Source organism: Bipolaris maydis (assembly GCF_028858645.1).
Source record: "Bipolaris maydis strain C4 unplaced genomic scaffold PSV08scaffold_4, whole genome shotgun sequence".
NCBI classification, from domain to species: Eukaryota; Fungi; Ascomycota; class Dothideomycetes; order Pleosporales; family Pleosporaceae; genus Bipolaris; species Bipolaris maydis.
In genome coordinates this window covers 1,314,344-1,329,935 of record NW_027093860.1, presented here as the reverse complement: position 1 = coordinate 1,329,935, position 15,592 = coordinate 1,314,344, and the positions used below count along the sequence as shown (strand labels likewise).

General features: G+C 52.8%; 5 protein-coding genes across 5 annotated transcripts; 4 read left to right on the top strand and 1 right to left on the bottom strand.

Annotated features, from left to right (window-relative positions):
- Positions 1-774: 774 nt before the first annotated feature.
- On the top strand, positions 775-1,938 carry PSV08DRAFT_400529 (uncharacterized protein). The gene is made up of 3 exons (XM_014224080.2): positions 775-1,232; positions 1,287-1,373; positions 1,429-1,938. Exons 1-3 carry the CDS (start codon positions 934-936, stop codon positions 1,652-1,654), a joined length of 612 nt encoding a protein of 203 aa, XP_014079555.1. The 5' UTR covers positions 775-933; the 3' UTR covers positions 1,655-1,938.
- Positions 1,939-2,736: 798 nt separating this feature from the next.
- Positions 2,737-4,575, top strand: PSV08DRAFT_387530 (uncharacterized protein; the record flags this gene model as incomplete). The annotated part of the gene is made up of 6 exons (XM_014224079.2): positions 2,737-2,829; positions 2,895-3,002; positions 3,048-3,068; positions 3,120-3,482; positions 3,532-3,987; positions 4,027-4,575. 6 exons carry the CDS (start codon positions 2,737-2,739, stop codon positions 4,573-4,575), a joined length of 1,590 nt encoding a protein of 529 aa, XP_014079554.2.
- Positions 4,576-5,768: 1,193 nt separating this feature from the next.
- Positions 5,769-7,002, bottom strand: PSV08DRAFT_360758 (zinc finger domain-containing protein). The gene is made up of 3 exons (XM_066093000.1): positions 6,835-7,002; positions 6,608-6,760; positions 5,769-6,414 (listed from the first exon to the last, which is right to left on the bottom strand). The coding sequence occupies exons 1-3, from the start codon at positions 6,944-6,946 to the stop codon at positions 6,221-6,223; spliced, it is 459 nt and encodes a 152-aa protein (XP_065949453.1). The 5' UTR covers positions 6,947-7,002; the 3' UTR covers positions 5,769-6,220.
- A 3,273-nt stretch (positions 7,003-10,275) lies between these two features.
- Positions 10,276-11,709, top strand: PSV08DRAFT_283252 (uncharacterized protein). Its single transcript, XM_014224076.2, has one exon. The coding sequence runs from the start codon at positions 10,503-10,505 to the stop codon at positions 11,253-11,255; it is 753 nt and encodes a 250-aa protein (XP_014079551.2). The 5' UTR covers positions 10,276-10,502; the 3' UTR covers positions 11,256-11,709.
- Positions 11,710-13,736: 2,027 nt separating this feature from the next.
- PSV08DRAFT_387524 (uncharacterized protein) lies at positions 13,737-14,194 on the top strand (the record flags this gene model as incomplete). Its single annotated transcript, XM_066093475.1, has 2 exons — positions 13,737-13,856; positions 13,896-14,194. The coding sequence occupies 2 exons, from the start codon at positions 13,737-13,739 to the stop codon at positions 14,172-14,174; spliced, it is 399 nt and encodes a 132-aa protein (XP_065949452.1). The 3' UTR covers positions 14,175-14,194.
- Between the last annotated feature and the right edge of the window lie 1,398 nt (positions 14,195-15,592).

The following is a 15,592-nucleotide window of genomic DNA, read 5'->3' as shown; positions in this document are numbered from 1 at the left end:
AACTGCTCGTTGATATGAACGAGATGCGTAAAACGACGCTTCGACCGTATACCGATTGTTGGACGTAGCCCAAGACGCCAGAGGGATATTTTTTCAGATACCAGATGCACATGCGGATACCCGGATAACAGCAATAAGGCGGCCGCACACACCGGCACGATCGCGGCTCTATCCACACTACACTTGGAACTGTGGAATTTCTAAACAACGGCCTGAATTTGGCTGGCAGATATTCCAATGAGAGAAATTCAATTGAGTGCTAAGGGAAGGTAGATGTGTTGATAGTGCCAGGGGACGAATTCACGCAAGGCAATCCATATTCTCCATATTCGCCACTGGAGCCTCGACTGCGCCCTGCTCTGCCACATCTGTGGTACGAAGCAGATTTAAGGCCTTCATGAGCCAGGATTATAGGGATACCAAACGGCATTTTTTTTTTCGTTCTAGGTCAAGGATCAACGGGGGTGTGCTACTGACGTAGGTGGGGTCCGAAAGTGTAGAGAATCTCAAACCGCACACGTACATAAATAGATACCGTAGCACATCGCTAAAAACACGTGCTTGGGCCGCTGCGGCTCTTCGGTAAATGGGATCGTTCCACTATTCGTAACGCGTATGCCTTGCCAATGTGCGGCCCGCAGCGTCAGGCTCTTTTTCCACAGCACTGCCATTAAGGCCCCCTGCCGATCGCCCAAGTACGAGTTGAACAGCACACTACGACTGTTGCCTGACTGAAATATAAGGACGTTAATTCCCCGTCACCACCAGATTTTTAGTTTTCAGCTTTTCTTTCCAAAGAGAAAAACCCAAAGTTTTGTAAACGCCTAGAAACCAAATCGTCTTCTCGCTCAGTCGTTCTCTACACAAATCACCCGCACGCGCTCCATACTTTCGACTGTACGGCCCCCAACGAGTTCCTAGATCATACGCAACATGGCAGGTCCTATGTTGAACCTCACAATCTTTACAAAATCAAGCTACCACGCCCTCCGTGCCATATCGCTTGCCACCTTCCCACCCGGCTTCCTCATCCTGCTCCTCCAGGGCATCTTCTCCGAATGCGTCAATCCCGCCATCGGTATCCTCCCCTTGTTCTTTTCCTCCGCTTACTCCGCCTTACTGCTTGCGAACGAGAAGAAGTGCGGATGCCAAGCCAGTGGATTGACTGGGACACCGATTCATTTGGTATTTGACCTGCTACTTGGTGTCGGGCTACTAGCGTGTTTGATCTTGTAAGAAGCCACTCCTTCTAATCGAGAGGCTTTGACTGATTATGACGTTTCCAGAGATTGGGTACTCATCCCGAACGGGGGTGCTGAAAGGAGCCTGATTATGCTGGGCACGTATGGGACTAATTTTCTCATCTGCAATTTGTATGTATTTTTAGACGACCTTGGCAACGGACTGAGGGAGACTGACAAAATCTAGTTTGATACATCTTTACTTTGTTATGACGCAGATCCTTGAAGCGCTCCAGCCGGGCACCTACTATCCTACTTCATGCCCACAGTGTCAGGGTAGATCTTTCTCGGTTGGAAAGTACAAACTTAACGCGGAGTTGCTTAGTGGCTATGCACCTCTGCTAGATGGAGAGGGTAGGCCCAACAACAGTGCAGGGGAAGTTGCAGTGGGTGAGGGCGAGTCTGCAGTGTAAATGAATGTGCTTAATCAGCAAAACTGGGTGGCTTTGATTTAAAAAAGAAGGCTATGGCAATGAATGTACATGGCTCTATGTCAAGTACATGCGAATCGATGATTCAGAATCTAAACCATTTTCACAGCATGAATTGCAGGCCTAGGAGCCTCCTCGGTATGGGTACGAGTCATTGCAAAAACCTTACTTGGATCAGAGGTTCTACTAGTTGTGTTCTGGAAGATTCAATTATCTGTATGTCACCGATTTCTATTGTTCGCAATCTCAATTGATTTGCTGATGGTGATAGGCCGAATTCCTTAGTCTGCATACTCTTTCTGATTGGATGTCTCGATACCACGTCGGCTTTTACAAATTATTGAGTATTGGTATGGCACTGCTTACTCAAATAGTTCGTTGGGACGGTAGCAACAAATACCGCGAACAATCTTCTCTGTTCTCTTTTACGGAACGTCGGTAAGTAAACACTTTGCACTTACCGCAAGCGGTGTCACGATGCCCAGCCCGGATAACCAGCCGCGCGGCCCGCGTGATCTCCATATTAAGCAGTGGCTAGTCAAAATTCTTGTTCCACGTCAACAGGAGAATCTGCCCCTCATTCCTTCACTTGCACACAACCACCCGTACGCAAAGCAGGAAACACGCAGCAAACAATCACCGCCAATGTCAGGAATACTTTTATGACTACTATCCACGAGATGGCACCACAGTTATCAACTAGCTAGGCGGGGTGCAAGTAACTGGAGTCAATCAACGAGCCTAGCCTGTTTATCACGTCGTGACATACATTTCCATCAGAACTAAATCTTACATCTAATCTAGTCCAAATGGCACACTTCGGTCGCAGCGTTTCGATCGCTCTATTTACATGCAGAGTCCTTTGCTAACGCCTGGTGTGGCAAGTTGAAGATACCTGATTGGACGATACATGTGCATCTCATTTACACATGCTTCAAGGTCGTCAGGCGAAGGTAGTGGAAGAACTACTTTTTCCTACCAACATGATTTTTAAGCCAAGGCAACGGAATTGATAAACTAGCTGCGCCATCCCTGAACCACCTGCCCTCTTGGTTTTACTCGCAATGGAACATACCAAAGATCTGGCAATACTTACAAATGAAGTCGGTACCTGTGTGCGAAGGCCGTTATCTCCATCCCAAAGCCCAGGTCTCAATGTACATCTTGAGTCACTTTGGTCGTCGGTCGTCTGATATTTGTAACCACGAGGGATCTCCACAAGATCACACTCATTGCTCTCGCCACAAGTGGTGTCGCAACAATTGCTCAGGATATTTTTGAACCAGCTAATTTCAACGTTACGAAAGCACTTATTGACAACGGCTTCAATGTGTCCGCCATACCAGGGCTATCCAACTTAGTCGAACGGTCTTAGCTGAATGGTTGCTCGATCGCCGTGAGCCAATTCGCCTATGTTGTATTAGATGCTGGCTAACGCGATCGATAGTGTGATTCCTTGAATTTGGTCTTTGGGGACTCGAAGCTATCACAAAAAGCGCCGACAACGTACTGGTCACAACAGCAGCTCAGTATAAAGCCCCATTGCACACTCATTCCAACAGCAGCCTTGGAAGTGTCGATTCTAGTTTTGCTTTCACGCCTGACGCAGTGTTCATTTGCGACCAAAAGCGGGGGTCATGCTGCGTTTCCTGCATTGAGTATTGAGGGTGGTATTACGGTCGATCTGGTGAAAATGAACAAGCTCATGCTATCAGCTGACAATGAAACTGTTGCTGTCGGTTCCGGTAACCGCTGGAAGAACGTCTACGACTACCTCGATCCCTATAATTTTGCAGTGGTCGGTGGACGCGTAAGTCACTCAACATATCAGCCAATCACGTGATTGACAACCTCAACAGGCTTCGACGGTCGGAATCAGTGGTCTCACGCTCGGTGGTGGCATCAGTCACCACACTAACAAGTATGACTTAGCATGCGACAACGTTGCATCATACGAGGTCGTTTCTGCATCTGGAGCCATTATTACCGTCAGCGAACAAACGTATCCTGACCTATACTGGGCTCTCCGAGGCGGCGGTAACAACTTTGGTATCATCACGACCTTCAATTACGAAACCTTTTCCCAAGGTCTCATGTTTTTTAGCAAACGCCAATATAACGCCACACACATCCCCTCACTATTCGACGCTTTTGGAAACACGGTTCAGAACGCCGAGGTGGATACAAAGGCCGCGCACTTTGTCGCCGTCGCGTACAATTCGGGATACAGGATTGCATCTGCAGAGGACGAATGCTTTGATCCGGTTGACGTGTCGAATCCACCGGCCATATTCAACGACTATCTTTTGATCCCTGTTCTTAATGAAGCCACCAAGAATGCCACATTGGCCTAGATTACGTTGGGGCTGACTGAAAGCATGCCGGCTGGCTTACGCACAACAATGTGGTCGCAATTGTTCAAAGTCAATACGGGGCTAATGGAAGGGATGAGTAACCACTTTCTCGAAATCGTTCCTAAGTTTCCCGGTGGCGGCGCCCCCTCGATGGCCTTCCAAGCTTTTACCAAGCCCGCGCTGAGGGCCATGCAGAGGAAGGGCGACAATGCGCTGGTTCTGCGCCCGGACGATGGGCCCTTCTTCGACATCCTGCTCTACCTGGCCTGGACGGACGAGAAGGATGACAAGACCATATACAAGACGGCACAGGACTTTCTGGCCGCGTCGACAGCAAAAGCCAAGCAGCTGGGTGCATACAACGATTACATGTACATGGCATACAGCAACCCGTACCAGCCCGTTATATCCGGCTACGGAGCTGACAGCGTGGCAAGACTAAACAAGGTCTCGAGCAAGTACGGTCCCAAGGGTGTGTTCCAGACGTTGCAACCGACATCGTTCAAACTCAATGGGGAAGCCCCATTTGGCGCTGTCGTCGCCATATAAGCATAAGTGGGGTTTGGGTATGTGATTCGTTTGCTTTTGCAGTACGACATCGATGTTTCGATCGCGACCGGGCACGATAGCGCACACACTCCCCCCTCCCTCAAATAAGTCATGTACCCATGCAGGTGTGTCCGGTTTCCACTATACTCATACATATGTACTACACACACATGTACATATGCGGGCGGCCCATTATCATTATCAGCAATCATAATTGCCAGCGCAGTGGACATTTCACTATCTCTCCGAGCTAACAATATGTACGCCATTTTTTTTCCCCGTCTGGCCCACCCTGCTTCTCCACCCCCTTGCTTCCCTACGCGCCACACGCTGCCCGTCATTGCCCAGAAGGCCATATCCTCTTTCTCCTCTCGTCTTGCTCTGCATACGCGAACCCTTGCTCTTTGATACATTATCATGCAGCCAAAATATATCTCCACACCACGCTCTAGACTTTGCTGTTTGCGTTGTCTCACGCGCATACATGATACATATGTACATGGGAAAATTGGACATGGATGTGGCGACGCGCCGAATATTGTAACATATGTACCTAAATCAATCCAATACAATGGTACTGGTTAACCAACCCTTTTTTTTTTCTGCCGCTTTTGCTAATGCAACCCAAGACTTCTTGACATATACCCACCCCACACCATCCAAGGGCGCCCCAGTCCTGCTATGCGCTGGTTTGAGATTTAGAGTTCGTAGCATATGCACTTACTTTACCATGCGGGTGAAGGGGAGAGAGGGGGGAGAGGGGGGGGGAGAGGGGGGGAAGTGACCGGAAGGGCAAGGTGGAAATGACACGTACCTAGATAACAGTGCCGATGTACTCTAGTCTCGCAGAGATGGGGAGATGGTGGCAGTGGTGGTGGAAGTGGAGAAGCGGTGAAGCAGGGGCTTGTGCTGAGTCAGTTGCCACTGGGGTGCATAAATGTGACATGTACATGGTATGGAGATGTGCAAGATGGTATGCATATGTCGCATAAGGTGAACACCTTGTTCAGTGTAGCCTTTTTGGTTCGTATGTCTCTGTCTGGTCTGAGGTGTGGAAGCCGTGTGTGGCTGTGCTGTTGTGTCTCATGTGTTGCATAACATACATGAGAAGAGAAAAAAACAAGAATGCATGTTTGCTGGGAAATTTTCCGAATCATATGGCGCTAAGCCAGGAGTAGAGTATCGTGGTGTTGTGGAAAAAACGGTCTCTATTTTTTTTTGGTTGGGTGTAAAAAGGCAAGAAAACAAAAAAGGCTAAGATAATAATCCGGATATTTTTCGCTAGTCGCTCGTCGCTATGCATGGTTGCAATTGAATGCTTTGTCGCTCTTTCTAGAATGTGACGTTGGGAACCCCAGTAACAGGCTTTACAAGAAACAGAAAAAAAAAACAGTTAGCAAAAACGCCTGATTTTCCGACCCTCCATATGTGCAAGTTGGTTATCTATCATTAGTGTCGTAGCAATTCGATTGTTGCTTGTCTTTTCTCCATCTTCTTTGGTGTTGATTTATTTTAGACGTGCGTGGGGCATGTGGTGATTGTCTTCATCGTAGGGTGCATCCGGTTCACTAAAAGTTTCCAGATGTGTCGCTATTGAGAGGGTGTAGTGTCTCAATGTGTGTGTGTGTGTTGGTGTGACACTTGATCAAGCTTCGTTTGTTGGGCTTGCAGGGTTGGAGCAGTTGGGCGTCTCCGGAGCAGAGTAAGTCTGGGTGATGGGCTCGCAGATGTTGCGATGCGTCTTCCAGTCCGACTTTTGGCAGTTGCGGTCGCAGTAGTATGCCGCCTTGCAGCGAGAGCATCGGCGTCGTGCATGCTGACCAGAGCATGTGGTGCAAGCTATCATGTATTAGTAAACTGTTGCTGGTACAAGGGTGATATAATCATGTCGTGGTGTTAGGCCTCAAAAGCGGCCCCAATGTGAGTGGGTAAAGTGGAGCACCACATGGGCGCTAATGCAGTGCAGCGAATCAAATCGGGCTCCTGCGTCCCACCCATATGGAAATTGGAGATTGAAGATATAACAACTTACGTTTGCTGGTCAGCGCGCCATTGAGACTCTCGGTGCTGGCCATGGGGCGCAGAGAGCGGAAGAGATCGGTGCGATTGAAGGCTGGTGGAGGGGAGGTTGAGTTTGAAACGGATTGCGGTGTGAGAGAGCCGTTGGAGGTGCTTCTGGGAATGTCTGCAAGAAAATGTTAATATTAACATGAAATGCATTCGCCCAAGGGTGCGAAGGTGTTTGGCAGGAAAACATACCACCCATTGCACTATCTCGTCTTTCCAACATGGGGTTTCTGGTGTTCACCGCTCCATTGCCTTCGCCAAGACTGTGCGTAAACACGTTCAAACAGACGCTTCGTGGCGGCATTTCCTTGCTCTTTTTGGGGGATGTTTCTTCTTTTCCGGGACGGTTGGGTTGGGTTTGAAGGGATTTCAGGAGAAGAAGGGAATACTGGTATTTCAAGCAAAATCTGTCGCTGCTGAAAGTTTCGGTGAAAAGCGGTGTGAGGTGTGAGAGCACAGATCGCAAACTAGCCCAGGAACAGGCTAAGGCTTACCGAGCGCTGAAACGCGCGGTCAGGTGTCTCAGCCTTGAGTGATTGGATTTGGACGTATGAAGGTTGAGAATGTAAATTTGCGCTGCTTTTTCTCGCAAAAGAGCGCGGTTGTTGAGGTGCTAGGGGCTTCGGAGGCGTTGTGCCATATTGCTCGTTGCGCGCAGTCTGGGACCCGCGATTGGGGGATCTGCAAAACAAATCTCCGAGTGCGTGGCATGTCGATTGCAATCGGGGTTCCAGCAACGTGATGCAACTGGAAGAGGAAACGGTGAGACCGCCAGATTGTGGGGTAGTCAGCCGCTGACCGACCTCGTGGCAACTGGGCCCATACGGGTAAGCACAGCTGAAAATACACTCCGTGTTCGCCGCCAGTTCGACAGCGACAGTACAACGACTGCGACTGCTTTGCGACCGAAATCTCGTATCGCAGCCATGGCAGTGCCATGACTAAACAAGCCGTGCTATTGGGCTGCTGGTAACCTTACAACCCCGCATCGCCCTAGGCAGCGCCGGCAAAAGGCCCCCAACCATGGTTAAGGGGGGATGTAGCGGTTTGCGGTCAACGGTGAGCGATAACTGATAACTACTGATGTTGCATGTTTGCAGTAGATGAGCAGCTTGGCTGATGGCCAAGCAACCGGTGAACAAAAGGAGCTCCGCAGCTTACACATGTCGAAGAACAGCGGGATGCGCAGGTGAACGTAATCAGGGCAGGCAAAGCAGAATACTTCAACAGGCACCAAGTGCACGGGTGGCGCCACAGCCGCTGATGTAGAAACTTGGACCTACACCTAGTGAAGGGGATGGTGGTGGTGGATATGGCGCGTCACGTGATGTGGTCTGAAAAAAAGGCACCCATTGTTACTAGTATGTAGCTGCACTTGGTCCGACACTACACTCCTGGCTAGCCCCTGGGTTTGCTGAGTAATCAAACCAGGCGCAATCGACTATGCAATTGGCAATGTACGTAGGTATGTACATAGCAAAGGGCGCAGAGACGCGTCGAGATGGCATGGTTCGCAGTTCGGCTGGGATTGCGCAGTTGCTGCCTAGCCATTGCGCAACCTTGATAGGGCTGCCTGCTCGGAAGGCTGCAGATCTGCCTGGTGGACCGCATGACGATGCAACATCTGGGGAAAGCTGGAGAAGGCACTATCCCGAGGGGCTTGGCCGGGACAACGGCTCGGAAACGGCCTGCTAAGTAAGTACACAGCCTCGAATGTCAGTCCATTGACCTGGAGGTTGGAAGTTCTTGGTCCACTCTAGGGCGTCTGATGGATGTAAGGAGGCTCTGCTGGCGCCACGCTGTGGCGTCACTCTCGGGAGCCGGATATGGATGGCCATCCGCAGGCATGCATCCAACATGTGGGCGAAGGTGTTTACAGAGCAAAAGGGCTAGCGGATGGAGGAAAGCAAGTCACGATGGCATTTTGCAGTGTAGATTAGCTGCATTGTGTGGCTGCACAGCGGTTCGCATGGACCGCAGTTCGCTAGCATGCATCTGTCAACGGGTATTGTGGGTGGATGGCTGCGCCAAGAGGCTTGCAACGCCAGCTAGGAGCTCGTATAGAGAGTGGTGATTCGAAGAGATTGGCCAGGGTCGAGATGGGAGGGACGGGTGCTGCGAGCGCTGCGCCTCAGGTCCGGGGCGAGCCGACCAGCAAGGAGAAGACGGAGTCACAGGGCGAAGCAGACGAACTACGCCCGTGCCAAATTGGGCAGCTTTTGACTGTGAGGAGTCACGCGTGGCAGAATTGTGCGGGCGAGGGTGCAAAAAGGGAGGGTGAAATGGCAGTGGGGATGATTGGATGAGAAGGGCGCGAGGAATTTTTGCTGTTTCGTGTCGCTGACGGAGACAAGTGACAGGCAGAGTCGTTAGGTGCCACGTCCGGGTGGGCCGACGGGCGAACTGCTCTGGCTCTGCCTCGCTGCCAGCAGGCCGGGAGGGCGAGAGGGAGCACAGGGGCCCAATTGTCTTCGACTGTGGGGCAGCCAACATCCGGTGAGACAAGACCAGCAAGGCCAGAGGCGCCATAGGCTGCGTAGCGCCATGCACGTCGCTGTCGCCCGCCCGCACCTGGGCCATGGCAGCGAGTGCTGATGACTCCCTTCAGGACACGCAGCAGTGGCTCCATCTCGGCGCGCCCTTGAGCGGCTCTGGTCGTCTGTCGCAAAGGGCACTGCGGGAGCCACGCCTGCTTTTTCCCCTTTGCCTGCACTGTCGTGGCTGGTGATGAGCCGGCCGCTCGAGGCACGCTGCCCCCGTCCGGTGTGCGAAAACCAGCACCGCGGCGACAGTGAGGCCACCATGGCAGCGGGCAGCGGGCAGCGGGCAGCTGGCAGCTCGGCCCAACTGCGCGCCAGGGAGCGAGCAGCGAGGGCTGGATGTACGCATCATACTTGCACATGTCGACCTCTGTGCACAAAACCAAACAGCCACAGCTGGAAGGGCTGCGTTGAGATGCAGGCCGGCCAGAGGTGCAGTAGCTGTGGCTGTGGCTGTGATTGTGCCCCGGCAGTCAGCCATCGCAGCGCTAGACCAAACCGGGCCTGGCGGCCGTGGCTGGTGCCTCGAGAAACAGGCAGCTCTGGGGCCTGCAAGCCACAGGGCGCAGCTGTCACGCCCGTCACCACCATGCCCGACTGCTACACCACACCACACCACCACGCCCACCACCCACCGTCCAAAAACAGCAGTCGACGAGCCTCTGTCCAAACGGCTGCCCCTGCCGGCCCTGCTCGCCGCAACGCGTTTCAGGAGACGGTGCAGCGGCTGTTGATGCCCTTCGCTGACCCCCTTTGCTCGCAGCAGCCACGCACAGCGACTAAGCCGCCAATCACACGCCCGGCTGCCCGCAACATTGCACTTTCTCTAACGTCGGCCCAAAACACGTTTCTAGCTGCAGTTCCCAAGAAACCACAGGCACAGTCGTCATCTTCGCACCCAAGCAGACGTGCAGTCACCGCCCTCACTAGCGCGCCATGGGCCCTGGTCGCTGCTGCTGCTAACACCACCCCTGTCCGATGGGCGCAGGCACCCCGGCTAGTCTCAGGCTTCCACCCACACCCAAGGCATGCGTCTACTGCGAGCGAGGATAGACATATAATTCCATGCCGCCCGCGCCCACCATGGCTCCTCATACCAAGCCTACTACCAACAATAACCCACCCGCACTCTGATCCGTTCAGCCGTCTACCATCTGTGCTCGCCAGTCGAGTCTACCACGCCAACAACACAACACCAACATTCCACTGTCGCTCTCGCCCGAGAGTGACTTCATCGCTACCATATCGTACCTTGGCACAAACGTCACCACGGCTACCCCAAGGTCCATACTCAAGAAGCCGCCAACATCCTCCCCGGCAATGCCGTCTGCACGCACAAACATGCCTACGGCCGTCCACGCAAAGCCCGCCGTGGCCAAGAAGGAACGCGTGGTTGGCTTCTACGAAGACCCCGTCATCTCATTCTGCCGTCCTGTAAACACTTCCGAGAGCTGGGCTGCCTACCACTTTGAGATGCACGCCAGGAAGTGTGCTCACTGCCACAACGCCTACGAAGTCCACCGCAACCACGAGCGTCTCTGTGACGTTGGCCACGGCCTGGCCCAGGACGTCGCCCGCTACATCTACCACAAGTCGGGAGCCACCTACTCCACCATGGAGGAGAACAACAAGCTTGTCCGCGTCGAGATCCCAGCCGGTTACGTTGAAGTCTGCAGCCTCCTCAAGGCCATTGAGCGTAGCCTCCGCCACCGATCACGCAGGCCCTTTGTCTCCATGGACCGCAGCTACTACGTCGCTCCCCGATCATCACCACCACCCGCCTCTCCCCCACGACGAAGCAACACTGTCAAGGTCGAGCAAGAGCAGCCCAAGATCAAGTCTGCTCGACCACGAACCGACGACATTGTTGACTGGCCTCAACACACCGTCACCACTACCAAGGCCAAGCGTCCACTGTCTGAGATCAGCAACACCCCAAACTCCAAGCGCGGTTCCCTCTACGAGGAGGACCTGGCCAAGCAACGCCGCAACGCAAAGCACTACGCCGTTGAAGTCCGCGAGCCAACCAACCGGGACATCCGCGAGCAGCGCTCGTCTGGCTACTACCGATGAATGATGACCTAAGCATTCTCTTTGCGCTTTTACGAAATACCATGTCATGATTGATACGACTTATTACGCCATCAGTCTCTTACTAAGAGCCTAGCGCCCGCCGCTACGTGCTCTACTTCCACGCGCGTGTGAGACGGGCGGAAGCTGCAAAAGCTCCGCGCCAGTCCGCACTACCACCACAGACCGATTCCTCATGTTTTTGCACGCCTTGTTTTTTGCGTTGCTTGCACACATGCTGGCTGGGACGGCGAGGGAGGAGTGGAATGTACCATCGGGGAGGAAGATGCCTCCACCTTTACGGTGTTGAGGGTAATGGATTAATGCAAGGGGGGTTGATGGACCCTGGAATGATGCGATGGAAACGCCTAGATGACGCTGAAGGGCGGGGTTTGGGGACTTTGACACATGTACTATTTTAGATAGCTATTAATGGAACAACATCGTTCGACGCTTCACATCATTTCCTGCCATTCTAAGGTGACTTTTTGCCACGGATTACTAAGGATAGTACAGATGATGAATGACGGACGGCTCTTGGGGGGGCATTGAGTGCACCGTGGAGGGATTGCAGAGTGGAGCTGGCCCGCAGCAAAATGGCAGAATGTGCGTGCCATGGGGAGATTACGCTGCACCAAGCATCCATCTACTGAGACCCTCGACACACTCAAACATGGGCAAACTGGCACGCTATCACGTCCACCACACCTCGGCTGCTCCCTCTGTACGTAGGCGAAGGCTGTTTCCTTTGCTTCGACTCACACATGGCCAATGGCACAACGACACCCCTTGTCTTATCGCTACCCATGCTACTATCATGTGGCCAGGAATATATTGATCGCCGGCGCCGATACGACCTGTGAACAGGTTTGCTCAAAGACCCTGCCGTTTTCTGCCCCGTGGCTTGACACCCTCTCCATCATCGGAGGTGCCTTTTGTCGGCCATGGTGATTCTGCGCTACCCTTCTTGGACACACCGGTATACCAAGACCTGCAGAGGGTGCGCGCACACCCGCTAGCTACTGCACGCAGACCCTCGTGCAAAAGGGCTGAATGCGCTTCTTCGCAAAGCGTGGTGTCGTTTGTGGAGCGATCGAGTGCTGCGTAAAGAGTCCGGCATGGTTGGCTCCATGGCCCCAAGGCGCAGAGGCAAAGATACGACATCATCACCAGCTTCAGCCGAGTCTTGAGCGTGCCGCCATGACGTCTTTGCTTGCTGAAGAGCCTTGTCGAGGGTAAGGATATGGCGTCGAAGGATTGGTGATGCGGGGCAAGGCAGACGTCAGGGTCTCCGGCTCCCAAAAGTTGGCAACCGGTACCAGATCCAGTACTGTACTACCACCAACACTGCAGTACGCATGTCAGCTTCGAGTCTCGTGGCCAACGAGTTTGAATCCGAAACAACATGGCTATGCGATATAGAATCCAATGCTGCATAGCTGATTTGCTACGTAGAGCCTGAAATTGGGGGGTCAATGGCGATAATGACGATGATGGCAGAATGGTGTTGGTGTTGCGGGGTACGTACTGCCAGAGTCACATAGGGCGAGAGTGGCAAGAATGCGCAGTGTGAATGTGCCGTGGCCTCAAAAACGGACAAGCATGGTTTGCATTAATTATTGGCAACGCGCAAATCAGGAGCCTCACTTTTTTTTTAGGAGGGCATGAAAGGAGATAGGTGTCCGTTTTCCTCAACCCACGTTACGGAGATCGACCCCGTTCGTATACGCGTCCACCGCGAAAAAGACCGACGATTATTACGCCTGCTATTACCGGCATCACACATACGTCAGAGGACGGAGTGGGTATGTAATAGCTGAATGGGTATATCGGGTGCCGTGTATACAATGCAGAGTTACCGTCGCGTGCGGCAACACTTGGAGCGACAGAGGAACATCAAACGAGCAAGAGAACAAGAGAAATCGGGGGGAGCAGCGTTTCGCAATCGGGCTACGCGCAAACCCCCCCGCCCTCAACATCTAGATTGCAATCTGGCACTGATCGATATTCAGATGGTGATTCCAGAACAATTGGGCTCCACTGAAATTGTGCATGGACAGCTGTCATTCGATTGCGCACTACCATCTGCACCCCGTCTAGGATATTCCAGGCGCACATCGCCAAAACAACCGAGGGTATGCCAGACGCGGTCCTTGGGTGGTGTCCAAGTCAGCAAACTCCCTCTCTCTCTCGCTCTCTCCACCGGCGGCCCAACCCCCGGGCCCAAAAGCCTGACTAACATTATACCCACTAGCCAAGTTAACTACTGTATACACAGCTCCCGGGTGGTTTGTAAAGTGGGCCCACCCGCAGCCCAAGCCCAAGGCAAAGTTTCCAATATCTCAACGAAAAGCCGCGAGTCCAGCCCTGGGTTCCAAGTCGGCAATGTTGTGCGTAAGATTCTGTGGTTTTTGTGGAGTTTGACCGACCCATCCGATTGTGGGTTTGACAGGTTCCCACACTTTTTGATGCGGCTAAAAAAAAATGGGCGAATGCGAAAACAAAGAGGGCCTGCATGCCAGAGGTGCAGCATACATGCATGATGCATTTCGCAAGCCTCACCGGTCGAAACTTTGTGTGGTAGTTATTTCCTTCTGGGCCCCAGTAAATTAACTAACTACATACATACACATGTACATACAGTACCTGAGCCAAAAGACCATCGGCGGTCTCCCCACAGCTCGCACCCGCAACTCCGACGGTCTCGATCGCCCTCCCCCCGTGTCGGGCGTCTCCGACCCTGCCGTTTCATCCATCAGAACAGAGAGCATTGCGCAAGCAAACATGCCAACTCATCTCCCCGCACTTAACCAGGGTCGCTTTGGATTACCACACGCTCTGTTCAACCCCCTTTACTTGCTTTGTTCCAAAGCCAGTTGCCAGCGTGTCCACCCTTTCTCCGGCGTGATCGTCGAACCCTAACTCTCTTCTCTTTCCCTTCCCTTCCCCGTCCCCTCCCCCCCCCAAAAAAAAGAATGATCCAGCCGCCGCTTTTTACCCGCCACCCGAAAGATGAAACAGGGAAACAGAAACGAATAAAACTACCCTATCGTGATCTCACCCAACTGTTTCCATACCCAACCCACCACCTTACCCTGACTAGCACCCATACTCACCTTACTCAACCCTTGCTCTCTCTCTCTCTGCCTCTCCCCACACTCCGGTCATCATCCACGGGCAAACCCACCCAGAATATTGAACGACCCAATTTTTTTGTCCCTTCTCATCGGTTACACCGTCCTTCCTATCGTTCGAGACACGCCCGATGACCCAAGTCCGGGGTTGCCCGAATACCGTTGAGTTGAGGTGCGTACATATGTGTGCGTGTGTGTGTCTGAGTGCCAGCGTGTCGTATCCCGTTTTTCCTACACACACGCGCGCAACGCCCGTGCGTGTGTGTTACTCTACCATGGCGTGTGTGTCTGTCTGTCTTGTCTGTACTAGCTAGGCCTGGGGTTCCTGGCCTAAGCTTCGCAAACACACACACACACACACACACCCGTTTATAATACTACGGCCTGGTTTAGTAAGAAGGCAGCCCTGCCCAATGGGCCGCTAGATTTTTTTTCTTCTCTCTCGTTCGCTAGTTTACTACTTGGTTACTAGGAATAGGGACTTTGGGGGGGCGAGGGAGGGTGAGAAATGCGAATGATGCCCACACACACCAAAAGGGTTTTCCTTAGCTGATGGGGTCGTTGGTAGCTTCCCGAGGTGAGATGGTGGGGGGGAGGTTGGGTGTTGCAGGGCTGTGCCTGGATCAGGTACGTGGCAGAAAGGGCGCGTGCGATTGGGCCGTTACGAAGAGGGAGGGGGGCGGTTGGGTTAGGTTGGGTGGGAAGAGAGCGTGTTCGGTGGTCCGGTGTTTGTGGGGGGTGTGTGTATTGCGTGCAGCGTGTGTTGTGTGCTTGGGCTTGATTGCTTGTGTTTGTGTGTGGTGGGTTTGAGGCGCAGCATCGGGGGAGGGGGCTAAGCCTCCACTTACTTGATTACCGTGTGGCTTGATCGTTTTTCATGCCATGTATCGGGTATCTTGGTAATCAGACGTCATGTGCGCACTCTCTCTCTCTCATACACACACACACACACACACACACACACACACACACACACACACACACACACATACCCCTGTGCAAAGGAGGGGAGGGGCCTGATACAGGAACGAGAATATAGGGTGCTCGTCTGATGTTGTGGGCGCCAGCCGTATATCTGGCCCCCAACACCCGATTCGCTTGCTTCTTGAAATAGTATCCTGTCTTTATGCGCACGACTCTTGTGGGCTTGGGTACCTGGGTTGCACCCAATTACAACGAGATTTTCTGCCAGACGGGTATAACGAC

Bases quoted from the DNA above. Each gene is read 5' to 3' on its own strand.
- PSV08DRAFT_400529 (XM_014224080.2), top strand. From the start codon at position 934: ATGGCAGGTCCTATGTTGAACCTCACAATCTTTACAAAATCAAGCTAC. The intron at 1,233-1,286 runs GTAAGAAGCCAC...TGACGTTTCCAG, and splicing joins CTACTAGCGTGTTTGATCTT to AGATTGGGTACTCATCCCGA. The intron at 1,374-1,428 runs GTATGTATTTTT...GACAAAATCTAG, and splicing joins AATTTTCTCATCTGCAATTT to TTTGATACATCTTTACTTTG.
- PSV08DRAFT_360758 (XM_066093000.1), bottom strand. From the start codon at position 6,946: ATGCCGCCACGAAGCGTCTGTTTGAACGTGTTTACGCACAGTCTTGGC. The intron at 6,761-6,834 runs GTATGTTTTCCT...ATTTTCTTGCAG, and splicing joins ACGAGATAGTGCAATGGGTG to ACATTCCCAGAAGCACCTCC. The intron at 6,415-6,607 runs GTAAGTTGTTAT...AATACATGATAG, and splicing joins TGGCGCGCTGACCAGCAAAC to CTTGCACCACATGCTCTGGT.
- PSV08DRAFT_283252 (XM_014224076.2), top strand. From the start codon at position 10,503: ATGCCGTCTGCACGCACAAACATGCCTACGGCCGTCCACGCAAAGCCC.